The sequence below is a fragment of the Arctopsyche grandis genome, chromosome 13, assembly GCF_051622035.1.
Source record: "Arctopsyche grandis isolate Sample6627 chromosome 13, ASM5162203v2, whole genome shotgun sequence".
Lineage (NCBI taxonomy): Eukaryota > Metazoa > Arthropoda > Insecta > Trichoptera > Hydropsychidae > Arctopsyche > Arctopsyche grandis.
In genome coordinates, this window is record NC_135367.1 from 3,611,470 (window position 1) to 3,638,724 (window position 27,255).

General features: G+C 36.2%; 5 protein-coding genes across 5 annotated transcripts; all 5 read right to left on the minus strand.

The window, feature by feature from the left end:
- Positions 1–1,412: 1,412 nt before the first annotated feature.
- LOC143921224 (uncharacterized) lies at positions 1,413–5,998 on the minus strand. The gene is made up of 2 exons (XM_077444433.1): positions 5,695–5,998; positions 1,413–3,170 (listed from the first exon to the last, which is right to left on the minus strand). Exons 1-2 carry the CDS (start codon positions 5,884–5,886, stop codon positions 1,581–1,583), a joined length of 1,782 nt encoding a protein of 593 aa, XP_077300559.1. The 5' UTR covers positions 5,887–5,998; the 3' UTR covers positions 1,413–1,580.
- Positions 5,999–13,368: 7,370 nt separating this feature from the next.
- LOC143921466 (uncharacterized) lies at positions 13,369–17,489 on the minus strand. The gene is made up of 2 exons (XM_077444793.1): positions 17,094–17,489; positions 13,369–16,077 (listed from the first exon to the last, which is right to left on the minus strand). Exons 1-2 carry the CDS (start codon positions 17,214–17,216, stop codon positions 14,743–14,745), a joined length of 1,458 nt encoding a protein of 485 aa, XP_077300919.1. The 5' UTR covers positions 17,217–17,489; the 3' UTR covers positions 13,369–14,742.
- Positions 17,490–20,639: 3,150 nt separating this feature from the next.
- LOC143921501 (uncharacterized) lies at positions 20,640–23,742 on the minus strand. Its single transcript, XM_077444831.1, has 2 exons — positions 21,829–23,742; positions 20,640–21,240 (listed from the first exon to the last, which is right to left on the minus strand). Exons 1-2 carry the CDS (start codon positions 22,496–22,498, stop codon positions 21,179–21,181), a joined length of 732 nt encoding a protein of 243 aa, XP_077300957.1. The 5' UTR covers positions 22,499–23,742; the 3' UTR covers positions 20,640–21,178.
- On the minus strand, positions 21,263–21,745 carry LOC143920780 (uncharacterized; the record flags this gene model as incomplete). The annotated part of the gene is made up of 1 exon (XM_077443735.1): positions 21,263–21,745. A coding segment is annotated over one exon (483 nt), but the record flags the coding sequence as incomplete, so codon positions are not given.
- A 194-nt stretch (positions 23,743–23,936) lies between the features above and the next one.
- On the minus strand, positions 23,937–27,033 carry LOC143921493 (uncharacterized). The gene is made up of 2 exons (XM_077444822.1): positions 26,830–27,033; positions 23,937–26,077 (listed from the first exon to the last, which is right to left on the minus strand). Exon 2 carries the CDS (start codon positions 25,841–25,843, stop codon positions 24,827–24,829), a length of 1,017 nt encoding a protein of 338 aa, XP_077300948.1. The 5' UTR covers positions 25,844–26,077; positions 26,830–27,033; the 3' UTR covers positions 23,937–24,826.
- Positions 27,034–27,255: the final 222 nt, after the last annotated feature.

A 27,255-nucleotide genomic window follows, 5' to 3' on the forward strand; every position in this document is an offset into this window, starting at 1 on the left:
CTTGTTCATCTGTGAAAAGACTCTTTCTAAGGGTGCATCAGTTCCGGGCAGGCATAAAATGTATTCAATAATTATACGATATATATATATATATATATATATATATATATATATATATATATATATATATATATATATATATATATATATAATAATTCAATAAATATACTCTCTTTTTGAAAACGAGACATTTCGACGTCCCAAAGCTGTGCTTGGGGACAACGGGACAGGCTACCTAAAAACGGGACGGTCCCGTTCAAAACGAGACGTATGGTCACTTTAAGTATGCTTCTATGATCTGGAGTCCTTCAGCCAAAAACCCAGTCTATTAAGCTTGAACTAATCCAAATGCGCTTTCTCCGGCTTCTTCATAAGGAGCAATTTGGAACTTACCCATATTTATTTATTTTTTATACCAGGAAGGCTTTACAGGCAACCCCAATGCGCCTTCCTGGCCAATTACAAATATTGCAGCATTTTTCATTATATAAGTAACTGAATTACGAGACACTGAAAAACTCGCAAATCAATGAGATATCCATCAAATCATACACAAACTTATTTATTGCACATTAATCAAACACAAATTATTGGTGACGTATTGTATATATAGGAAGGATTTTGGCCAATTTTTACCGAGAACCGTTTCAACAATGAAATCAGAGAAAATTGGCAAACTCTGATAGGAAACGATCAACCTGGAGTCACAAATCCAGGTCTAACCAGCAGCATACTCTGAAAAATTCATTTTCACTCGAGGCCCGGCCCTGGGATCGAACCCGGCACCTCACGACGCTAAGCAGAAGCTTAACAACCGAGCTATGCTGCTGGCATATGTATTTCCTTCAAGATTTTACATGGGTATGGTTGGTGACACTTCTCTTGAATATAGGAGAAGTATGGCCTTAAGTTATTATTTCTTATATTTAGAGGTTTTGTCTTGTGCCAGTTAACTCTGGCTGAGATTAGCCTTCGTGCTCTGGAGAGTTTAGTCTGGACCCGCCACCATCGATTATTTCATATTCCTCAGACGAGAACTTTAATTAACCTCGAGGCCTGCGTTTCTTTAAAAACACTGGATGGTGCCATTGACATTTTTCGATGTCTTTCCCTATGCTGCAACGATTCTTCAGTAATATTACTCAATTATTATTTGAATTTGATCTGCCGAACCCCCTTGTGACCTCTTCACCCTTTTACATTTTCTCAGGTATTATTCGTGCACTTCTTTTGGCTATAGCATATTATCGTTTGGAAGTAACTAAAAAGCGTTGAGCTCCTTTAATTTTTGAGAACAATAACTTTTTTGTGTTAGTTTGTTTGGATTAAAAAAAATTTAATGCAGGAAACAGCGACATTTCAAATATCTTGCATACTTAATAATATCGATTGGAAATAAGAGATCACTTTTTTGGGTGTTCATCAACTTTATTCGAATTATTGCTAGTACAGTTATTGATTTTGAATAGATACAAGTATTTATTTGTAATATTTCTGTAAAAAATCATATATTTGGAGTTGCATTTTGTTTAACATGGTATGAGATAATGTGTCTAATGAGAGAAACTTGAAATCGATGGTTATTCTCTAGTATGAGTTCTTTTGTGTACATTAAAGCGGGATTTTTGGGCGAACGATTTTAAACAAATGTCACAATTATACGGTTTCAACCCAGTATGAGTTTTCATGTGTTCAACGAGATAGCCTTTTTGAACGAATGATTTAAAACAAATGTCACATTGAAATGGCTTTTCTCCAGAATGAGTTCTTTTGTGTATCGTGAGGCGGAATTTTTGAGCATATGATTTAGAACACCTGTCACATTTGTATGGTTTTATTCCAGTGTGATTTGTCATGTGTATTACAAGGGCAGATTTTTCAGAGAATGATTTTGAACAAAATACGCATGGATGTGGTTTTTCTCCGGTATGAGTTTTTTTATGTTTTATAAGGCTGGATTTTTGAGTAAACGATTTTGTACAAACGTCACATTTATTTGACTTAACCCCGGTGTGAATTAATTTGTGTCCTTCAAAGTGGGCTTTTCGAGCGAATGATTTTAAACAAATTTCACATTGGTACGGTTTTTCCCCGGTATGAGATCTCATGTGTATTGTAAAGTTAGATTTGACAAAAAATGATTTTAAGCAGATACCACATGCATGTGGTTTTTTTCCAGAATGGTATATTTCGTGATTTACAAAATCACTTTTTCGAAGGAAAGACTTTGTGCAAATGTCACATTTGTATGGCTTCAACCCAGAATGTGTTTTAATGTGTGCAATGAGATAAACTTTTTTAACGAATGATTTTAAGCAAATGTCACATTTATATGGTCTTAATCCAGCATGCGTTGTTTTGTGTAATACAAGATCGGACTTTTGATCAAATGATTCCAAACAAATGTCACATTTGTGTGGATTTAATTTAGTGTGAGTCTTTTTGTGTATTATAAGTGGGGCTTTAAGTGAGAACGATTTAAAGCAAATATCACATTGGTATGGTTTTTCCCCAGTATGATTTCTATTGTGTATCGTAAGGCTAGATTTTAGACTGAACGATTTTAAACAAATTTCACATTGGTATGGTTTTTCCCCAGTGTGAGTTCTTTTATGTATTGTAAGGCTTGATTTTTGAGTAAAAGATTTTAAACAAATTTCACATTTGTTTGCTTTTAGCCCGGTGTGAGTTGTTTTGTGTTCCGCAAAGTTGGATTTTCGAGAGAATGATTTTAGACAAATGTCACATTGGAATGGTTTCAACCCAGTGTGAGTTTTAATGTGTCCAGTGAGATAAACTTTTTGAGAAAATGATTTAAAACAAATATCACATTTGTATGGCCTTAATCCAGTATGACTTTTAATGTGTCTTATAAGATAATTTCTTCGAGCGAATGTTTTGATACAAATATCACATTTATATAAATTTTGATTGATCTGATCGTTTGCAGGGGTGTCGTTAGCGTTTGATGGCGTATTAACATCAGACTCATTTTCCCATAACAAATCTTCCAGTAGAACTTCTTCCGGTTTGATATCTAAGCGCTTGTTTAGCTTCAGTTTCGAAATTTCATAATTTCGAAGACAAACTTTTCGAAAACTGATGAGCAATTCCAGATTGTTATTACAAGAACGGCATATCGTATCTGGCAGATTATCATCTTTCTTGACCTGCAAATGCGAAAGATTTAGATTATAATGCATTCGGATGGCAATAGGTAAAGGTGAGCATTTTTGGGTGTGGTTATGTGGTTTTTATTGTATCGATAAGCATGGAGATTTCAAGCAACTTAAGAATTATCGAGAGTCCAGAGCACCGAATGGTTGTGTTATGAAAACGACTGAGCGCGAGTATGTCTCTGAATTAATATAGTACACATCTTGGTATAATGGTATAATCGACTGGTATAATTACATGAAAGAAATTTGCGCAAAAAGAATCATAACGACCCTAACCGAAGATAGGAGGCAAAAGATTAACGTCGAAAGCTTGTTTACAAAGAGAAATAATGATGCCGTTACGTTAAACATTAGATTGCCAAATTCGCGAAAAAGGTACAGGGCTTGTTGGCTATATTTATCGCCGCGGGCAAAGGGTTAAGAGTACTTCCTTAAACAGATAGCCCTCGGACTAGATAAAAATTCAGACACTGCGGAATATTTCTACAGTGGTCAAAGAAAACCGGGTTTGCTCAATACACAGCAGTACACGGTGACATGTAGCCAGCAGTTTGGCTTAATTTAGCACCACTGCGATCGATGATTCTACTCGTCAAATTGCTGGTTAGATTCGGTGGTTTTGTGACTTCAAATCGGATCGTTTCTCTATCAGAGTTTGCCAATTTTATCTGATCATTGTTGAAACGATTCCTGAAAATTGGTAATACATCATTTCCTGTTGTCACAAAAATCTGTGTGTATAATTTGAAGAAATTATGCAACAGAAATCTGAAAATCTATAGATGTCTTTACAATTTCGTGTTTATTATGTGTATAAGAATTGTGCACAGAATCTAAAAGTAATCCATAGATGTCTCTATGATTATTGGACAATCTTCATACTGTTATGGCGCGCTCCCCACCTTAATGTAGTATATGAATATGTATAAACGGAGGACTGCCGGAGTGTATCGCTTATCGCTAATTAATAGTGTCGACCTAACACTAATAGGTGATGTGCCAATCATCATACACTAGCCGGCAGTCCCTCTTCCACATGACTGCAAATAAAGGAAAGTAAAACAACAGAAAGGAATTATCATTAATAATTATCAACTACACATTTCTCCAATTATTATTTCCGTACTTGATTAACTATTGTATTCGATGTTTACTGAACGTACTGTATACGTTGTCTGACCGTTCTCATACACTCGACGCATTGGAGCGATCTGTAATGACGAGTGTATATTGATTGTAATAAAAATAAAAATAAAATGTAGCGCTGATTTAGTCTGTATAGATTAAATAGATTTAGTCTGTTCATACCTATCCGACACGACTCGTATCCTGCAGGTGTCATGCAAGTGCGGATAGTATTATTTAGTACATTCTATGAGTTTTCAGGAACTTGGAGTGGGACACAGCCGGAGTAAGCATCAACGGTCGTTTCTTGAGTCACCTTCGGTTCGCAGACGATATAGTTTTAATAGCTCGTGATGCAGCTGAACTACTTAACAGACTAACACAGCTGGACAGGGAAAGTAGAAAAGTAGGATTAAAAATTAACGTAGATAAGACCAAACTAATGTTCAATAGTTATTGCATGCCTGATAGCATCCCATTAGATGATAAACCAGTAGAAGTAGTAAATAATTATTTATATTTAGGTCAAATAATTGACATGTCTGGTAGTAAAGATGAAGAGATAAAGAGACGTATGAAATTAGGATGGAGTGCATTTGGACGGATGAATGCTGTTTTTAAATCAAAAATGCCACTCTGCCTGAAGAAAAAGATCTTTGATCAATGCGTTTTGCCAGTGATGACGTATGGAAGTGAAACTTGGACACTAAACACCAAGATGCTACATAAAATCCAATGCACTCAAAGAAGTATGGAGCGCTGTATGCTTGGCATAACGAGGAAAGACAGAAAGCGGAACACGTAGGTGAGAAGTATGACAAGAGTAGTGGACATAGTGGATAGAGTGAAGAGATTGAAATGGTAATGGGCGGGTCACGTAGCTAGGAGGATGGACGAAAGGTGGACAAAAGAAGTGCTTGAATGGTACCCGAGAGAATGCAAAAGGGTAAAAGGAAGACCGCAAGGAAGATGGTCGAACGAAATTAGGAAAATGTGCGGGGTGAGATGGAGTGTTGCGCAAAACAGAGACGGGTGGAAGCGTGTTGGAGAGGCCTTCATCCAGCAGTGGATGGCGAGTGGCTGTAAATGATGATGATGATGATATGGAGGCGCATGAATGCGTAAATGCGCATGCGCGAATGGAGTATGAATACGTCCATATAATGCACCAAAGAATATTATCCGCACTTGCATGACACCTGCAGGATACGGGTCGTGCTAGATAGGTATGAACACAGACCTTAATAGTGTTAGGTGTTAGTTGTTCGGTGTACGCTACGTTTGACACGAAACGAGCGTGTCCATATATATAGGGATAGTTTTGGCAGTTGCCTATTCGAGGTGTGCCAGTATGAACCAATCAATACATAAAGGGAAGAAAGTGAAAGACCTGCAGCTGACAGCCGGTGAAGATGCGCGTCGCCACGGATGCGTCAGCTTCGAAGGACACGAAGTACTCGGCTGGTCCGAAAGACAAGCAAAGTCTGCACTGCAATGCCAGCTCCGGCTCCGGCTCCGGCTCCGACTCCAGCTCCAGCTCCAGCTCCAGCTCCATCTTCACCGAGTCGATTGCGCGGAACATCGCCGGACGACTGACGATCGAACACTGTCAAATGGACGAGCGCTCACTTCCTTCTTCGTGACATTTGGTCCAAAAATCACACATTTTACACATTAACAGCTATAGCTCAATGCGGCTAATGCTGCGTACGGACCAAACCAACGACGATTTTGGTCCAACGTTTTAACCAGCAGGATAAAACCAGTAGCGTACAAAATATCGAAATAAAAATTAAATTTAAAAATTGAAATTAAATATCAAAATTAAAAATATTATTATTATATTAAAATGAAATTCAAGTATCAAAATAAAATTATAATCATTATATTGTAAGATCGCCAATTTAGTAGTCGGCGGTCATCAGTGTAAGACAGGTAGTGCTGGCTGCGGCGAAGTTGCGACGTTCGTTGAGGGGGTCACCAGTGTAAGGTCGCCAGTTATAGAACAGGGGTCACCAGTGTAAGATCGCCAATTTAGTAGTCGGCGGTCATCAGTGTAAGACAGGGAAGGTATGTTGACCGTATCCCTGTCTAACGAAACACGTGTTGTGTAGTTTGAAAGAGGATCGTTTATTTGCGTTCAATTGGTACAATGTTTATTGTATGTACGAAGAGGTTTCTTCGGAGATGTGATCTAGTTGAACTCTAGAGGCTCACTCTGCCGGTGGAGGTTGCTGCGTTGCTTTATAAACGTTTTGGGTTGAAGTGTGTCGTGTGCACATCTTTTGTTCTTCGTACTCGCGAGGGTGGTTTTATGGGTTCATACGCCTGGACGTAGTTCGTGGTTTTTATGGGTTCAGTGAGTTCTTCCTTTGTTTCCAAGACACGTGTATAGAAACACGTGTCGACCTTTTGACGAGGCGAGCGTGTGGCATGCGTTAATGACTTTCCTGGATATGTGTCGTAGTGACCTGATGAGATCATTTCAGTTGTACTATTTGCCTACAATATTAAAATTAAAATTAAATATTGAAAGTTAAAACAGAACATGCACAATTTAAATAAATTTTCGAGATTGACCTAAAATTAGATCATCAACAATCACATAAAGGTAATCCTCGACTTTTGTTTGTCGAAGATGTTTTGACTTACGAAGATACGTACTAAGATCGAAAAAAAATCAAAGAATTATTATTATCATTACTTCCCCGTAATGCGCAGTTACTGAGAATATATCATGTATTAGTATGGGTGGCTATTCGTTCACAGATACTATTGTTACGTATACTAAAAAGAGCCGCCGAGTAATTGCGATCGGATTAGGCCGGGTAGCATCCTGAGAGACCGTGTGACCGGTGTAAGTGGTTTTAAGGATTAGCGACAAGCTAAGTAAGTGCATGAAAGCTAAACAATGATTGCACTTCCCAGAATTGACCTGTTCCGCGGGAGCGAATGTCGTGGGAAGACATATCCGTACGTGACTATAACAATAGGTAAACAAATTAGACGTCGAAGATGTCCTGAGAGATCTATCCCTTATAAGTAGTCACCGGAGCCTGAGGGGGCCGTGTATTGTTCAAAGGTTGTAAATGCATTGTTAAAGGTTTGCCGAACAATGGATAGCACTGTGACTATCCTACCTCTACTTATAAAGCGATACTTGGGCGATATCATGTAATTCTGGACTGAGCACTGCCAGTGTGTGTATCTCCTTAATCATCAATAAATGCTGTGAAACGACTGTTGGCCTTTTACTTGGATCCTCCACCCACCCCTACGCAACACTATTGTTGAAGATGGCGGATTAAATGCATTCTAATTATTTCACGAAAAATTTTGTTTTTAAATTTTAGTACGCGGAACAGATGTGTTGACCGTGTCCCGGTATAAGAAAACACCGTTTGTGTTTGTAAGAGGATCGTTTATTTTTGTTCAATTGTTACAATGGTTATTGTATGTACGAAGAAGTTGAGCTTCGGAGAAGTGAGCTGGTTGAACTCCAGAGGTTCACTCTGGTGTCTGGAGCTGCTGCGTCAGTTTATATACGTTCTGGCTTGAAGCGTGCCGTGTGCAGATTCTTTGTCTTCGTCTTTTCGTTTTATCCGTGTGTTGACCTATTTTCGGGTCACGTGTGTTGATCTGTTTTCGGGGCGCGTGTTTTATAGCTATGAGGTCAGCGCCAGGACGTCGTTCATTTAAGCATGCGGTCGTGTGCCATGTGTAAACGTCTTTCAGGACACGTGTTACAGTTTCCTGATGACATCACTGTTAGGTTTCGTTCGTTTTACGATCAAGCGATGAACTCTTTCTTCTGGAATGGTCAAAGGGGACGTTGCCCTTGAGTTATGCATGTTTGTACAGGAGCGATGATGATAGCAAAAGTTGTGCTATACTCCTACAGTGTCTTAGCTGGAACACAAACAAAACACTAATATTTTCTCTTTCAATATTTGGCAAACAATTTCGCAAGATTACTCCGGACATACACTATACAATTTACAAAACATTCGCGCAGTTTTCTGCACGGCGATTATTCTGTACGCCAAATTTTCGTAGCGGCTGTTATCCTGGTAGCGATTGGGGCCGTCGATACCAATAATATTTTCCGTATCCAGTTACAATATTTTCCGTATTCAGTTACCATATAGCCACCTGTGGTGGCTATATACCTACCTACCTACCGACTGGAGTCCAGCCACAACGTCGATGACAGGTGCTTAAAAAAAATGGGGGAGCGAATGAGACGACGATCTTGACAGCTGGATGTGGAGTCATGCGCGATCCAGTACACATAGAACGGTCATTCAGCACCACCTCAGCACCATCATCATCATCATCATCAAGGCCCCGTCCGTCCCCACGAGGGTCGTCACGCCGAGACGGGCGGCAGCGCTACAACACCTCCACGAGCCACAACGACTCACGGTCCAGCTCGGAGTATCATCAACCACATCGATGCCCCTGCCGCCCCCGCCACCCCACCAACCGACATCAGCCTCGGAAGAGCGGCGCCGGCGCAGCATCGCATCGGCGCGACCATCGGACGACTCACCGTCCTGCTCGCGACGTCACCGCCCTCGAATGTACCGACCATTCAGGGCGGTACACCTACACAGCGGATGACCACGTCAACAATTTTTTTTCTCCCCACTCAATAATTTTTTTCTCTTTCTTTGTGTAACAATATTTTTTTTCTTTTGTAAAATTTGTTTCTTTGTAATTTTTGTATCGCTGATGCTGGGGGGGAGTGATGTGGCGGCTCGCTATACGATATGGTCGAGTTTGGTTACCTTCCTGCGAGTGGGGACCAACTCGGCTGGGTTCGGAGAGCGGCTACTCACTCTGCCTTCAGCTGTCATAAATAAAACACGTGCATTAACATGCCAGTCGTCTCATTCGTTCATCCCCATAATCGAAAAGAATGTACGCATGGTAAACGGTACTATGTATATATAATACATATCAGTGGCATGCGGTGAAATTATCTCTCTTTTTGTCGCACAGCCTTGCTTAATGTGCGCGGGCAGGATACGGGAGGAAAAAAAGCCTGTTCCTCGTGTATCCTGCTCGCGCAAATAAAGTGAGGCTGTACGACGGGCGGGAGAGAGAGTTTTACCGCACGCCACTGATGCGATGACGATCACCAGGAAACTGGACACCTACCCCTTATCGATGTCAATACACTTGCATACTACCCCCGTCACACAGATTCCCGCACCCCTCTGGAATGCACTTCTATTCAAGCGGAACATACTCAAAACACACCACGACCCCTAAACAAGGACAACTGAAACAAATGCACTGGTTGATCAGCAACTAACGCCATCCGTTCACCCCATCGTAGCAACTACATATATACTTCGCCGTACATATAAATACAAATGTATTAATCGAGCAACCCTCTCCTCCTCCAAACAAACACAACCGCGTGTTTCTATACGCCGTTGGGACACGGTCAACGTACCATTTACATATGTATATTCTCGCGCTGCCTAAACACTTTTACGGTATCAATCACCGAACCTGTAGGAATATTGCACAACTTGTGCTATCCCGAATCAAATTGAGTGATTTCATCTACCTCACTACAGTAAGCAAGTCGCACGATGGCGTTAGTTCGGTGATTATTCCGCAAAAAGTGATCTCTCGCACGTCACTAAAATCTCGATCACGGAACATCTGGCACCGAAAAACTCCATCAATCATGAAATATTGTACTCGAGTGCCAGGTATTACAGGTATTCGCGGTTTTCGTGGCAACGATCGTCGTGCGCGTGCTTGCAATTTGAACAATAATTCATTTACCGATGGCATCATCGCGCTCCTGTTTAATAAGGTGAATCATGAATCATAAATAAACTCAGGTGAATAATGTCATATAAATACATTAAAGCAAATTCTTAATATTAAATAAATAATTCATTTTTATTTTTAACCAGTCATATTTATTTATTTTAAGTTTGGACCATTTAAAAGTTTCGACCACAACCGTCTGATCACATTTATTCCGATTTGATCGGTGTGTATACAAATTTGATGATCAAGTATAGAAACAAAGAATTAATTTAACGACAATCGGTGAAACCAGGCCCACCTCTTTCTATTTTATCTTTTCTATTCGTGTATTTCTTTTAGCAATAGTGTATTATTGTTATCATTATGTAAACGTAGCTAAAATGCGTTGAGTTCCCTTAATTTTTGAGAACGATAACGTTTTTGTTTTAATTAGTTTGGATAAAAAAAATATGAATGCAGGAAACAGTGCCATTTCAAATATCTTACATACTTAAATTAAATAATCACTTTTTGTGTGGTCATCAACTCATAAACGATAAAGTCAATGACGGTGTACTCGAGAACGGTAACTCAGATATGCCAATAAATATGATTTTGAAACACTGCTCACAATACGATTACTAACACGAATATTGCTCACACGGAGGATTCTTTATTATTTTTGTGTTTGCTGCTCATTAGAATGACTGCAATGGCAAAACAAATATATAAAAATAAAATATATAAAAAGAGGGGAGGGGGGGAATTTAATCAAATTTAAAGGTTCGTGTCCGGTAAAATGTAATGTAATGTAAAATTAAAATTGAATGTGTCCAGGGCAAGAAATTTAATAAATATATGGATATTCCTAAACTCTTTTTCTTGTAACATAATTTTTCTTGTAATTTCTTGTACATATATGAAAATCATCCCTCTCAATTTTTCAACAATTCATTTAATGGCATTTCCTTGTATTTTTATATTATGTAGAAATTACTGAATAAATTGATTAAGTTTTCATAAATACTTGCTCTCAAATCTGATTCATCACATTGTACGTGCTTAAAGGAAAGTTATTAAGTGGAAAAAAATTATTTAAACATATTTCCATTGACGAAGACATTATGAAGAAGCAGATTGCAGAATATTTATCACGGTTAATTACACTGAGCAACAAAAAAAGTACCAGAGAGGAGACTAACCAATCTTTACTAAGTTTGGCCCGCGGAATTCGAATATGATATTGATTTTTGTTGGTTAGTGATCGTTTACGAGATATGAGCGTTTAAAAAATTTGAGCGATACTTAGTTTTTTGGCTTTTACGGTCTTTGAATCAAAATCTAGTATTACTGTTCTCAAAGTGAGTATTGGAATCAATAGTCAGATGTTTTTGCTATCGATTGTGATGTTTCATTGCTTTAAAATACTTATAATTAACCCATTTGAACCCACGCGGTCAGTTATGAACTTACTCGATGTATGCCAGCGCGGTCATTCACGGCATTTTACAATTTTGCGTCTTAAAATAAAGGGATCACTCAGGCCGGCCGTAAAACCTTTCGTTACGCTTGGTTAGATGTTGGTGATGAATTTTAAGAAAGTCACACGAAATTAAATCAGTTCCTTTTGAAGTTTTGAGGGAATAACATCGAGCGCTTTTCGACTTGCAGATATGTCGAAGAGAAAACATACGTAAGTTTTTTATTTTTACATATTTTTTATTTATCTTTATGTTTCTAATACAGTAGGACTTATTGTATAATATGCATAAGAGAAATTGCGTTTATATATCTCATATTCCTGAAAAAAAAAATCAAAAGTCGACGGAGTCGTATATGACTCCTTGGGATAATGACACATATTTTTTTCCAGAGAATGCAATTTTACTACTGCAGAGATACGGGAAGAAATTGATAATTGGGACGAGTCTCAACTTCCGGATTCCACATACATACATATTACCACCCCTGGAAACTGATATTCGGTTAAAGAAAAAAGTAGGGTGGAAATCAATCAACCATTTAGTATAAATATGTATAATAAATATATGGGTGGGGTTGATCAAATGGATAACCATATTTCTAACTATAACATAAGTATTAGAGGGAAAAAATGGTACATGCCTATTCTGTTTTGGAACATCGATGTAGCTGTGAATAACGCTTGGATTCTAAGCAAAAGTTTTGGTTGTAAATTTGATAAATTAGGATTTATCAGACAGGTAACAGAGACGTTGTGCAAGTGTTATGGTCAAAAACGAAAACAATTGGTCCCATTCAGACCCGGCAAAGTTAATCAAAATCAAAAGGAAGTTGGAAGACATTTGATATTGGTCAAACAGAAAAGGAGAAATTGTGGACACTGTAAAAATAAAACGTTTTCCGCTTGTGATAACTGTGAAATTCCATTGCATGACAAATGTTTTGTACCGTATCATAATAATTAATTATTTTGTCTTCATGTATTTTGTTTTTACGACTTTTGAACCCAAAATCTCGTTTATGACATTTCTTCTTTTAAAAGGGTGCACCCTTTTTTTTGTTGACGATGTGTATATGTCACAATATATGTACCTACGTGTGTTATGTTATGCGATTTGAAAATATCATTTTATCGAAGAGATGCGTGTTTGTTATTTTTAAAATTAATTTTATAAATTTCTTAACAATAAAATTACAAATAACCAGTGAGAAAGTATTATAACTGATTATGTGACTCCATTTTGATTTTTGTTTTATTTTAAAAAACATGTTTCATTAGCCCCAAAGGTCGTTCACGACACCACCTTGAAAAAAATTAAAAATGTTGAAAAATCAATTAATTATCCATCCCTATCCTATAAAAAATATTTCCCATGAAATAACTCAAAGATTTTGGAAAATAAACGAAAAAATAGTCCTGGGCACATGGGACATGTGTTTTCACGCGAGCTCTGGGTTCAAATGGGTTAATAGTCTAATGAATTTTAAGTCAAAAATATATTTTTTTTACGAATTTTTTTCCCGTGCTATTTTGCATTTACTTGGCAAATTTTTTATTTCACTCATATCTCATAAACGATCACCAACCAATAAAAATCATTATCATATTCGAATTCAGTGGGTTGAAGTTAGTAAAGATAGGCTAATCTCCGCTCTGGTAACTCAAAAACATGATTTTTTGTTGCTCGGTGTTATCGGTTAAATATTATAGTTTATGGTTTTTTCAAGTTAGTATATATGGGTGTATTATAAATTATTTTTAGGGATAATGTGGCGGGTGAGGTGAAGACCAAACACACTCAGTTTTCAATCATGTTGTTTATTATATTAATACATGCGGGGCCTAACGGCCAACCACTTTGAGTGCGGCTATAACTGCCACTGACTCTTTCATCCCTGTTAATTTCATGCCTCCCCACAATCAGAGTCATCATTCCCATAACATACTCTTTTCAGCCATAGCCCATATACCAGCCTCTCGTTCAACCACGAATACAACTGTCGTTGAATGTACAAATGTATATTTATTTGTAACAAATGTTTAATAGAACATATTATTTATACATATACGTATATCTACTTACTAAATTATGCATAATATATAAAAATAATAATTTATTTTCGCTGTCTACAGCGATATTTAAGGACGAATATTTTGAACACTTGCTTATTTATAATAAATATAATATAATTTTAATACAAAAAAAACCCAGTTTGTAAACACATAACTAATATACCCACACACTATCAGGAACACTTTAATTTGTACCTTTTTTATGTATGAATAGTATCAAAATGTAGTATATAACAGAATTATGTTTTATTAAATAGTGTCAATCATAAAATTAACAAGCTTCATCTGAATGTTCGGAATCAAAAACATAGTATATGACCTGCCCATCTGACATATCTGCATTATCATTAGCTGTGGGGATGCTTAGGTCGGCTGGGTGAAGTCCGTCATCACTGTCATCAGAATCAGAGATGACGATAACTTCGCCCTTGTCCTTGAACGAAGCAGATCCACGTCCACGTCCCTCGGCAGAATCGACGATGGTCCCATGGCAGATGTATTCGTACTCGTAGAGGTATTCCTACAAAGAATGTCGTTTGCGTTCTGGATCTCTTCACATTCTTCATTTTCCACGCGTCTGAGGTTTCACGTTTGCTGGTGTGTGGAATGTTCTCAGCATGTGTCGCCGTTCCGCTTGATTTGGTTTTTGTACCCATCGTTCTGTGGTGTCTTGATGTCATTTGGTTTTACAGTTGCGAGATGATGTCAATGTTTGAGCATGGGATATATGTAGTTCGGCTACAATGTATTCCTACATCTGATATATTAATTTTCTTCTAATTAGTTAATTAGAAGAAAATTAATAAATGATCTTAAAAAACCATATTTCCATTATTAAATTTATAATAACTCTAAACGAAACATGTCAATAATTTTCTTTTTAAAATCATTTTTGTTTCCATCTTTAACTTTGCCAAATTTGAATACGCAATTACCGAGTGTGCCGTTTATGGGTTTATCGTTGCGGACTTTGGCGTCTTCCAGTTTACCTAGAATTTCCCCATTGTGTATCTTGATGCTGGATTTTTGAGCAAAGGCTTTTAAACGAATGTCACAATTATATGGTTTTTCCCCAGAATAAGATCTTTGTCATGTGGGTATTGTTTTTCAACGGCATTGGTTTTTTTTATGTTTTATAAGGCTGGATTTTTGAGTAAACGATATTGAACAATTGTCACATTGATATGGTTTTTCCTCAGTATGAGTTCTTTTGTGTATCTTGATGCTGGATTTTTGAGTAAATGATTTTAAACAAATGTCACAATTATATGGTTTTTCCCCAGTATGAGTTCTTTTGTGTATCGTGAGGCGGAATTTTTGAGCAAATGATTTTAAACAAATATCACAATTATATGGTTTTATCCCAGTATGAGTTTTAATGTGTTCAACAAGATAATCTTTTTGCGCGAATGATTTGAAACAAATGTCACATTGAAATGGTTTTTCACCAGTATGAGCTCTTTTGTGTATTATGAGGCGGGAATATTGAGCAAATGTTTTTAAACAAATGTCACATTTATATGGTTTCATCCCAGTGTGAGTTCTAATGTGTTCAACGAGACAACCTTTTTCAATGAATGATTTTGAACAAATGTCACATTGATATGGTTTTTCCCCAGTATGAGTTTTTTTATGTCTCGTAAGGCTGGATTTTTGAGTAAACAATTTTGGACAAATGTCACATTTGTATGGTTTTATTCCAGTATGATTTGTTATGTGTATTACAAGGGCAGATTTGGTAGAGAATGATTGTGAACAAATGTCACATGGGTATGGTTTTTCCCCAGTATGAATTCTTTTATGTATCGTAAGTTTTGATTTTTGAGTAAACGATTTTGAACAGATGTCACATTTATATGGTTTCAGACCAGTATGATTTGTTACGTGTATTACAAGGGCAGATTTTTCAGAGAATGACTTAGAACAAATGTCACATGGGTATGGTTTTTCCACAGCATGAGTTTTTTTATGTTTTGTAAGGCTTGATTTTTGAGTAAACGATTTTAAACAAATATCACATTTATTAGATATCACCCCAGTGTGAATTAATTTGTGTTCTACAAAATGAGATTTTCGAGTGAATGATTTTAAACAAATGTCACATTGGTATGGTTTTTCCCCGGTATGAGTTCTTTTGTGTATCGTAAGTTGTGATTTTTTAGTAAATGATTTTAAACAAATATCACATTTATGTAACTTTTCCTTCATCTTATCCTTAACAGGGATGTTGTTAACGTTTGGTGTCAGAGTAACATCATGCTCATTTTCCCATATTAAATCTTCTAATAAAACTTCTTCTGGTTTGATATCTACACGCTTGTTTAGCTTCAGTTTCGAAATTTCATAATTTCGAAGACAAACTTTTCGAAAACTGATTAGCAATTCCAGATTGTTGTTACAAAAACGACATATCGTATCTGGCAATCCGTCATCTTTCTTGACCTGCAAATGCAAAAGGTTTACAAAAGAAAAATTTATTTTACATCAGTATGTAAACGTAATCGGAAACAAACAGAGTTGCCAGCGATCATTCGTGAATATTTAAATCTTGAGATTGTGTAATTGATAGTTGTGTAGACTTATTATACTTATAAACCAGCAGTTTATCAAACGCATTCTATAGAAACTGCACGAAATTAAAAAGTGATCCAGTTTTTTCTTCAACCACGCGAAATAATTTTCAAGAATTGATCGAATATATTTTATTTTAAAAAATTAAGTACATATACTAAATTTGGATTCTTTTCGATTTGCTAGTTTGAGTGTTTTATTAAATAAAATATATCTTTACTTTACATGGAGCATTCAAGGAAAGTGATGAGTGGTGCATAAAAAAGAAACAAAAATTAAAGAAGTACAAAAATTCGATAAATTTATGATTAAAAGAAAATACACCGAAAGTGATTTTACTTTACTTGGAGCATTCAAATAAAGTGATCAGAGGTGCACAAAAAAGAAAGAAAATTAAATTGTGGCAACTGATGAAAAATCCGAAACACAAGGAAATCGAAATGTTATTGACAACGAAATCGAGGTTCAATCATTGCAGAAATATCTAATGTTGTCGAATTTATAATGACTGCTAGTATTGATCTTGGAAATAATCTACGTCAAAATATTTCAGATGATACTAAAAAATAATCATAAGCTTCGGGCGTTTTAGACTTAAAGGGCCATTTCATAGAGACCCGACACCAAACAAGAAAAGAGAAGTTAAGGAAATGTATTATTATCCTAAATCAAAATATGGACGGACTCCACGTTTATGGCTTTGCTATTCTAATATTATGGATTCCGCTTATTGTGAACCATGTTGACCATATTTTTCAAACAACAATAGTAAATGGCGTCCGTTTTATGGCAGCCACGGTAAAAATTCACGGGACCGTTAACATGCATTTGCTTGGCTTTATCTTAAGGATATCAGATTCACGAGTAAAGTGTAAAGGGTGAACGACCTGCAGCTGACAGCAGGACGAAATGCTTTCGGCCAAATGTGGCTGAGGATTTCCATGGATGGAGACGAAAGCCTCGGCTGGACCCGAAGACAAACAGAGTCTGCACTGCATTGGAAACTCCATTGAGGCAATTGTGCAAAAAGATAAGTGACAAAATATCAAATGTCAAATTGGCGTCCGTCGCAATTCGTCCCTTCGTGAGATTTGATCTAAAGAATACACATTTTTCAGCTATAACTCAATACAAGTCGTTCATGGTTCTATGATTATGAGCGAAAACACAATGTCAACTACAACCTAAATTCGAAAAATGGGGAGATAATTTGACTCCCTCGATGGTATAGATCAGTCAAAAAGGCAAACGTGGGTGTATCTTTTTTTTTACAAGGCTCTTCTATATTTCACTTCGCTCATTGGTCTGACAACATATTTTATATGCACTTATCCTATTTTCAGCCTCAATAATCTTTTAACTGTTAAATTCACATGTTGCTTTGAGGTCGCAAATATCAGTTTTTATCGTCTTCTGCAAGCGACGGCAGGCATGATATTGTGGCGGCTCGCTTATACGACATGGTCGAGTTTGGTTGCCTTCCTGCGAGTGGGAACCAACTCGGCTGGGTTCGGAGAGCCACTACTCACTCTGCCTTTAGCTGTCATATAATAAACACGTGCATTAACATGCCAGACGTCTCATCCGTTCATCCCCCATAATATGTTACGTTTGATATCAAGGATCTCCTTAACCATTCCACCGCGTACGACTACTATACATGTCCTAGCGAACATGCCCTCAGCGCGCGAGACACGCATAGATGTCTTGGAAGTTCCAATCTGTATAAGAGCCGTCTATTGTGTTAAAATTTTATAACTTGGTTGAAAATATTACTAAATGTATACTTTACCAAATTCAATAGATGGCAGTAGTCAAAAAAAATAAATATAGGTTGTAAAATTCAAAAAAATATTACAACCTATATTTATAGTCGAAAACGCGATAACAAAATCCGCAAAAAAGCAGCCGCGTACAGGGCATGTTCGCTAAATTTGGTGACGCGGGCAAAGGGTTAAGTAGTGTACCCAATAACGGCGAAGGTGACTCGGTCAATGACTGAGAACTTGGTGGACTACGGCATCGTAGACACTTCCATGCAGCCCTTTTAATAGCTCCCAATTTATTGTAGCCGCCTTCAGTAATGTTGGCACAATTAAAATCGTAGTTCCTCTTATGGTCCGTACGCACCAAACCAACGACGATTTTAGGCCAACTTTTAAAACTAAATAAAACTAGTAGCGTACAAAATATCGAAATAAAAATTAAATTAAAAAATTGAAATTAAATATCAAAATTAAGCTAACGAGCGAGATTGAGCTAAAATTAGATCATCGTTGATGTTTTGAATTACAACAATGTTTTGAATTACGACGATACGCATTACAACCAGAGAAATATTATAATTACGAGCGAAAAAAACCTTGTTGTTATTTCTTATTAAAAGTCGTCACGATATACTACTGTGTTTCCGCCGCCGATGAGACATTAAACAAAAAAAACTGTCGGTGATTTGTCAAAGGGTTTTTTTTTCTTTCGTCGAAATAAAATTAATAATCACACAATATCCGATAAATTTTACCTCTGAGATGGATTTAATTATTTGATTTATTTCGACGAGAGAAACAATTGAAGACATTATCCGATAAAATTAACCTCTGAAATGATTTAATTAATTGATTTATTTCGACGAGAGAAACAATTGAAGACTAAAAAAATTTCGTTTGATAAACCGACAACGTACCGGATTGGGACCATCGTTCGGTCACCCATACTTATACATGAGATATTCTCAGTAACTGCGCATACGGGGAAGTAAAAATAATAATTCTTTGGTTTTTTTTTTCGATCTTAGCGCGTATCTTCATAAGTCAAAACATCTTCGACAAACAAAACTCGAGGATTACTTGTATGTGATTGTTGATGATCTAAATTTAGGTCAATCTCGAAAATTTATTTAAATTGGGCATGTTCTGTTTTAACTTTCAATATTTTATTTTAATTTTAATATATTGATTATAATTTTATTTTGATATTTGAATTTAATTTTAATATAATAATAATAGTTTTAATTTTGATATTTAATTTCAATTTTTAAATTTAATTTTTATTTCGATATTTTGTACGCTACTGGTTTTATCCAGCTGGTTAAAACGTTGGACCAAAATCGTCGTTGGTTTGGTGCGTACGGACCATTACAAATACCACATTGAACACCATTAGAAAATAGCGTTTCACAAGATGCGCAACACTGCATGATTGCCAAATTGAATTGAACTAAAGGTTGACAATATATGAAATTCACTCTGCGAACGAGAATGTACGGACTACCCACTTGAAACTTGAAATGATATTTTTTGTGATTATTATGAGTATATGGAGGATGGACGAATGAGACGACTGGCATGTTAATGCACGTGTTTATTATATGACAGCTGAAGACAGAGTGTGTAGCGGCTCTCCGAACCCAGCCGGGTTGGTCCCCACTCGCAGGAAGGCAACCAAACTCGACCATGTCGTATAAGCGAGCCGCCACAAGTATATTTTATAAGTACGAATTAAAAATAGCACTACAGGAACAAACTTTATTGACAGATTTTTTTAAGACCGTTTAGATACTTTTAATTAAATATTATTTATGGAAGAGCTAATACCGGTGCGAATGGGTCATCGATCGACGGCGAACTATTTATTATTATTGTGTTATTATTAATTATTGTGTGTTTTTGAATGTATTGTGTAATTTTTATCGATGCTTGCCCATCTTGCGAGTAATATAAAGAAACAGACATACGTCGAGCTCCAAGCGTCAAATACGACTGATGCTAAATGTATTTAAATCTGTCCGTAAACAGAATGTGTCTTGACAACAAAAGAATACATAAATCCACTTCTATTAATATTACATTTCTCTGCTAGAGAGCGTCAGATGAGATGCCCGCGAGCTCCTGAAGACCACAACGAACGGCCACGAGGGCTTTTGGCTCGAACCTGTCTAGTCGATAATAATAAAAAATTCGTAAATAAAAAGTATTTGCGAATATTTTTTTTGTGACCAGCTATCATACGACCAATTTTTAATTTTTGGGTGTGACCTGTTTTCTCGTGACCGATTTTAGGGAGTGACCAGTTTTCTCGTGACCGATTTTAGGGTGTGATCAGTTTTCTCGTGACTAGTTTTAGGGCGTGACCAGTTTTCTCGTGAGCGGTTTTAGTGTGACGGGTGATCACGTGTGACCGATCTAGAGCGACCGGTTATCCTGTGACCGGTTCACATTTAATGTGAACCTGTGCATCCGCCATGTATTTTGCATGCGCCAAAAGGGAGACAAGTATAACACGTGAGGGCGGATCTAGTATATTCTAAATCTGTGGGTTGGCCTCTAAAAAAACAAAAATTATAATAAACAGATCGTTGCTACGATACAAATAAAAACATGATCACAAAACATCATCTATTGTTACTACGTACATAAAGTAAAAATCACTTTTTTGGAAAGTATTGAACTTTATTGAAATAATTTCCAGTACAATTATACAAAGTCTATTGATTTTGAAATGATAAATCAAGTATCCGTAACATAACTTCTGTAAATAAGTTCATATATAAGGAGTTGCATTGTGTTTAATATGGAATAAGATTATATATGTATGTATGTATGTATCTAATGAGAGAAACTTGAAATCAATGGTTCTTTCCCGGTGTGAGTTCTGTGGTATAAAGGGCAGAATTTGCCGAAAATGATTTGGAAAAAATGTCACATGGGTTTTTTTATGTTTTAGTAGGCTGGATTTTCGAACAAACAATTTTAAACAAATTTCACATTCATTTCGTTTTGTATGAGTTATTGGGTGCTTAGTGAGATGAGATTTACGTGTGAAAGATTTCAAGCAAACATCAGATTCACCCGTATGAGTTAATATGTGCTTTGCAAGGTTAGATTTATGATTAAACGATTTTGAACAAATTTTTTATTCCAGTATGAGTTATATATTGTGTGCTGAGTGAGATGATATTTAACTGAGAAAGATTTCAAACAGACATCACATTGGAATGGTTTTTCCCCAGTATGAGTTCTTTTGTGTTTCGTAAGACTGGATGACTGACTAAACGATTTTAAGCAAATTTTACATTCGTTCGGTTTTTACCCGTATGAGTTAAAATGTGCTTTGCAAGCATATATTTTTTTGTAAACGATTTTAAACAAATTTCACATTCGTGTGGTTTTATTCCAGTATGAGTTATTGTGTGCTGAGTGAGATGATATTTCTCTGAGAAAGATTTCAAACAAACATCACATTGGAATGGTTTTTCCCCAGTATGAGTTCTTTTGTGTTTCGTAAGACTGGATGACTGACTAAACGATTTTAAACAAATTTCACAATGGTATGGTTTTTCCCCAGTATGATTTCTTTTGTGTAACGTAAGACTGGATGACTGACTAAAAGATTTTAAACAAATTTTACATTCGTACGGTTTTTCACCTGTATGAGTTAATATGTGCTTTGCAAGGTTAGATTTTTTTGTAAACGATTTTGAACAAATTTCACATTCGTGTGGTTTTATTTCAGTATGAGTTATTGTGTGCTTAGTGAGATAATATTTAAATAAGAAAGATTTCAAGCAAACATAACATTGGAATGGTTTTTTCCCAGTATGAGTTCTTTTGTGTATCGTAAGACTGGATGACTGACTAAACGATTTCAAACAAATTTTACATTCGTACGGTTGTTCATCCGTATGAGTTAATATGTGCTTTGCAAGGTTAGATTTTTTTGAAAACGATTTTGAACAAATTTCACATTCGTGTGGTTTTATTCCAGTATGACTTAATGTGTGCTGAGTGAGATGAGATTTAAATAAGAAAGATTTCAAGCAAACATCACATTGGAATGGTTTTTCCCCAGTATGAGTTCTACTGTGTGACTTAAGTGTTGATTTTTGAGAAAACGATTTCAAACAAATTTCACATCGGAATGGTTTTAATCCAGTGTGACTATTAATGTGTCTAATAAGATTACCTCTTCGAGCGAAAGTTTTCAAACAAATATCACATTTATATAAGTTTTTATTTATCTGATCATTAATGGGGGTGTTGCTAACGTTTGGTACTGTATTAACATCAGACTCATTTTCCCATACTAAATCTTCCAGAAGAACTTCTTCCGGTTTGATAATTACACGCTCGCTTAGTTGCAGTTTCGAAATTTTCTCACGTTGAACACAAACTTTTCGAAAACTGTCACATTTGTATGGTTTCAGACCAGTATGAGTTCTAATGTGTGTAATAAGATAATTTTTACGAGCGAAAGTTTTGCCACACATATCACATTTGTATAACTTTTCTTTCATATGAGCATTAACAGGGACTTTGTTAACGTTCGGTGTCGCATTAACATCTGGCTCATGTTCCCATAATAAATCTTCCAGTAGAACTTCTTCCGGTTTTATATATACAGGCTTGTTTAGCTTCAGTTTCGAAATTTCGTCACTTTGATGGCAAACTTTTCGAAAACTGATAAGCAATTCCAGATTGTTGTTACAATTACGGCATATCGTATCTGGCAATTTGTCGTCTTTCTTCACCTGCAAATGTGAAAGGTTTAGATTATAATGAATTCAGATGGCAATAAGTGTAAGCATTGTTTTAAAATCTCAAGATTTTGATCAAGTCTCAAAAATCTCAAGATTTTAAAATCTGAAGATTTAAAATCTCGAGATGTTTTTACAAGAACGACATATCGTATCCGGCAATCCGTCACCTTTGTTGAACTGCAAATGAGAAAGGTTTAAATAAGAATGAGTTTAGATGGAAATAGGTACACACATACAACCGTACATACATACATATAGCCAGAGAAATGTAATAATAATAGAAGGGCCCTTACGAATAAATAATTATTGTCAATATTACGCGGTACGTTTCTATAAATATGCTACAACGCACGGAATACAATCGGATCAATTATAAAAATGTATCCCATGTTGTTTATTGTGTTTTTGAATGAATTGTGCAATTTTTACCAATGGTTGCCCATCTTGCGAGTAATATAAACAAACAGAGAAGTTTTTATCGGACATACGTCGAGCACCAAGCGTCAAATACGACTGATGCTAAAATTATTTAGGATTGTCTGTGGACAATCGTCACTTGACAACAATATGACGCCAGAAGCCACTTCTATTAATATAACATTTCTCTGCATATAGCCAATTACAAATTGGCGTAAACGTCATTTGAAAGTTCGAAATAATTATCAAGATTGTTGACGAAACACAATATTTATATTAAGTCACAGGGGTGAAGATTCCGATATCAACTCTTTGTTTGGCATGTTAGAAATTCTCCATTACAGTGACGGTAAAAAAATCGTGAAAGCGATATCATACGCTTGTATAAATGGATATTAAACACGTGATCAGATTCAGGGGGAAAATGTAAACGGTAAATGACCTGCAGCCGACAGCAGGTCGAAATAAGTTGCGCCAAATGTGGATGAAGGTTTTCATAGATGGAGACGAAAGACTCGGCTGAATCAGAGCTCAAGCAAAGTCTGCACTGCATTGGAAACTCCATTAAGTCCATTACGCAAAACCACGTGAAACCGATGTCTAACTGACAACTGCTCCAGTTCTTTTCTCCCTGAGATTAAGACTAAAGAATAGATTTAACAGCTATAGCTCAATATCATTTTTATTATTACAAAATTATGTTAACAATTCATCTTATATCTTTTTTAATAGCTACTGATCTACTGATCATTTTCTATTTTACAATTTTATTTTATTTGGTTAGTAATCATAGTATTATATTATTTTAATGTTAATCTAATGTTAACAGCATAATAGGAAAAAGAGCTCAAAATCCTATTCACAATTGTTATAAATGCTCATACTACATCTAATACATAATATTAATTAAAGACTCTGTAAAGTCGATGACCTAAAGCAGATTGTGTTTAGGTAATCTGTGTGTTATACCTGAAGGGTATAGACATTTTGTTGTAATCACCGAGACTCTTCACAAGTGTGTTAGTATGGTTATTAGTGATTCTGTCATAGAATCTACTGGTTAGTTTTTTAGTAATGTCTGTAACAAACGGAATATTATAAATGGCATGCAGTTTTTTCAAGTTAATATATATGGGTGTATTATAAATTATTTTTAGGGATAATGTGGCGGGTGAGGTGAAGACCAAACACACTCAGTTTTCAATCATGTTGTTTATTATAATAATACATGTGGGGCCCAACGGCTAACCGCTTTCGGTGCGGGTATAACTTTCACTGACTCTTTCATCCCTCCCCACAATCAGTCATCATTCCCATAACGGTAAACGGACTACTAGTCATATGTGAACCAGTCACAGGATAAGCGGTCGCCCTAGATCGGTCACACGTGATCACCCGTCAAACTAAAACTGGTCACACCCTAAAATCGGTCACGAGAAAACTGATTGACCGATTTTAGGGTGACGGCACTTTGCCAAATTTAAATACGGAATTACCGAGTGTGCCGTTTATGGGTTTATCGTTGCGCACTTTGGCGTCTTCAAGTTTACCCAGAATTTCCACATTGTGTATCTTGATGCTGAATTTTTGAGCAAAGGCTTTTAAACGAATGTCACAATTATATGGTTTTTCCCCAGAATGAGTTCTTTGTCACGTGGGTATTGTTTTTCAACGGCATTGGTTCTTTTTATGTTTTATAAGGCTGGATTTTTGAGTAAACGATATTGAACAATTGTCACATTGATATGGTTTATTCTCAGTATGAGTTCTTTTGTGTATCTTGAGGCGGAATTTTTGAGCAAATAATTTTAAACAAATTTCACAATTATATGGTTTTATCCCAGCATGAGTTTTAATGTGTTCAACAAGATAATTTTTATGCGCGAATGATTTGAAACAAATGTCACATTGAAATGGTTTTTCCCCAGTATGACCTCTTTTGTGTATTATGAGGCGGGAATATTGAGCAAATGATTTTAAACAAATGTCACATTGAAATGGTTTTTCACCAATATGAGCTCTTTTGTGTATTATGAGGCGGGAATATTGAGCAAATGTTTTTAAACAAATGTCACATTTATATGGTTTCATCCCAGTATGAGTTCTAATGTGTTCAACGAGACAACCTTTTTCAATGAATGATTTTGAACAAATGTCACATTGATATGGTTTTTCCCCAGTATGAGTTTTTTTATGTCTCTTAAGGCTGGATTTTTGAGTAAACGATTTTAAACAAATATCACATTTATTAGATATCACCCCAGAGTGAGTTTTTTTGTGTTCCGTGAGGCGGAAGTTTTGAGGAAAAGATTTTGAACAAATGTCACATTTGTATGGTTTTATTCCAGTATGATTTGTTATGTGTATTACAAGGGCAGATTTGGTAGAGAATGATTGTGAACAAATGTCACATGGGTATGGTTTTTCCCCAGTATGAATTCTTTTATGTATCGTAAGGCTTGATTTTTGAGTAAACGATTTTAAACAAATGTCACATTTATTTGATATTACCCCAGTGTGAATTAATTTGTGTTCTACAAAATGAGATTCTCGAGCGAATGATTTCAAACAAATGTCACATTGGTATGGTTTTTCCCCGGTATGAGTTCTTTTGTGTATCGTAAGTTGTGAATTTTTGGTAAACGATTTTAAAGAAATATCGCATTTATGTAACTTTTCCTTCATCTGATCCTTAACAGGGATGTTGTTAACGTTTGGTGTCAGAGTAACGTCATGCTCATTTTCCCATATTAAATCTTCTAATAAAACTTCTTCTGGTTTGATATCTACACGCTTGTTTAGCTTCAGTTTCGAAATTTCATAATTTCGAAGACAAACTTTTCTAAAACTGATTAGCAATTCTAGATTGGTGTTACAAAAACGACATATCGTATCTGGCAATCCGTCATATTTCTTGACCTGCAAATTCAAAAGGTTTACAATAGAAAAACTTATTTTACATATAATTGTGACATAATTTTTAATATATATTTTATTTCGGGCGTTTTAGACCTAAAGGGCCATTTCATAGAGACCCGACACCAAACAAGAAAAGAGAAGTTTTAGCGAAATGTATTATTATCCTAAATCAAAATATGGACTGACTCATATTGCAACCTGTGGTTGCTATTTGTGGAACTGGTTATGGCAAACTTCGAAAATATCGGGTGTAGATATTGGTAGTGTGGACGTAGCGTAGAGAAAAATTAAAAACATCGAAAAATCCGGAAAAAGTAAGTAGAGGTTAGTAAAAATTTAGACCTCATAGACCATTTATGTAAATGGCCATTTCTTAAAGACCCGACCCCAAACAAGAAAAGAGAAGTTATAGGGAAATGTATTATTATTAGTCACAGGACCCAGAAGATGCCGCGTATTGTTCAAAGGTTGTAAGAATTTACAACAATGGAACAATGGATAGCACTGTGACTACTATAATTATTATCCTAAATCAAAATATGGACGGACTCTACGTTTGTGGCTTTGCTATTCTAATATTATGGATTCCGCTTATTGTGAACCATGTTGACCATATTTTTCAAACAACAATAGTAAATGGCGTCCGTTTTATGGCAGCCACGGTAAAAATTCACGGGACCGTTAACATGCATTTGCTTGGCTTTATCTTAAGGATATCAGATTCACGAGTAAAGTGTAAAGGGTGAACGAACTGCAGCTGACAGCAGGACGAAATGCTTTCGGCCAAATGTGGCTGAGGATTTCCATGGATGAAGACGAAAGCCTCGGTTGGACCCGAAGACAAACAGAGTCTGCACTGCATTGGAAACTCCATTGAGGCAATTGCGCGAAAAGATAAGTGACAAAATATCAAATGTCAAATTGGCGTCCGTCGCAATTCGTCCCTTCGTGAGATTTGATCTAAAGAACACACATTTTTCAGCTATAACTCAATACAAGTCGTTCATGGTTCTATGATTATGAGCGAAAACACACTGTCAACTACAACCCAAATTCGAAAAATGGGGAGATAATTTGACTCCCTCGATGTTATAGATCAGTCAAAAAGGCCAACGTGGGTGTTTTTTTTTTTTTTACAAGGCTCTTCTATATTTCACTTCGCTCATTGGTCTGACAAC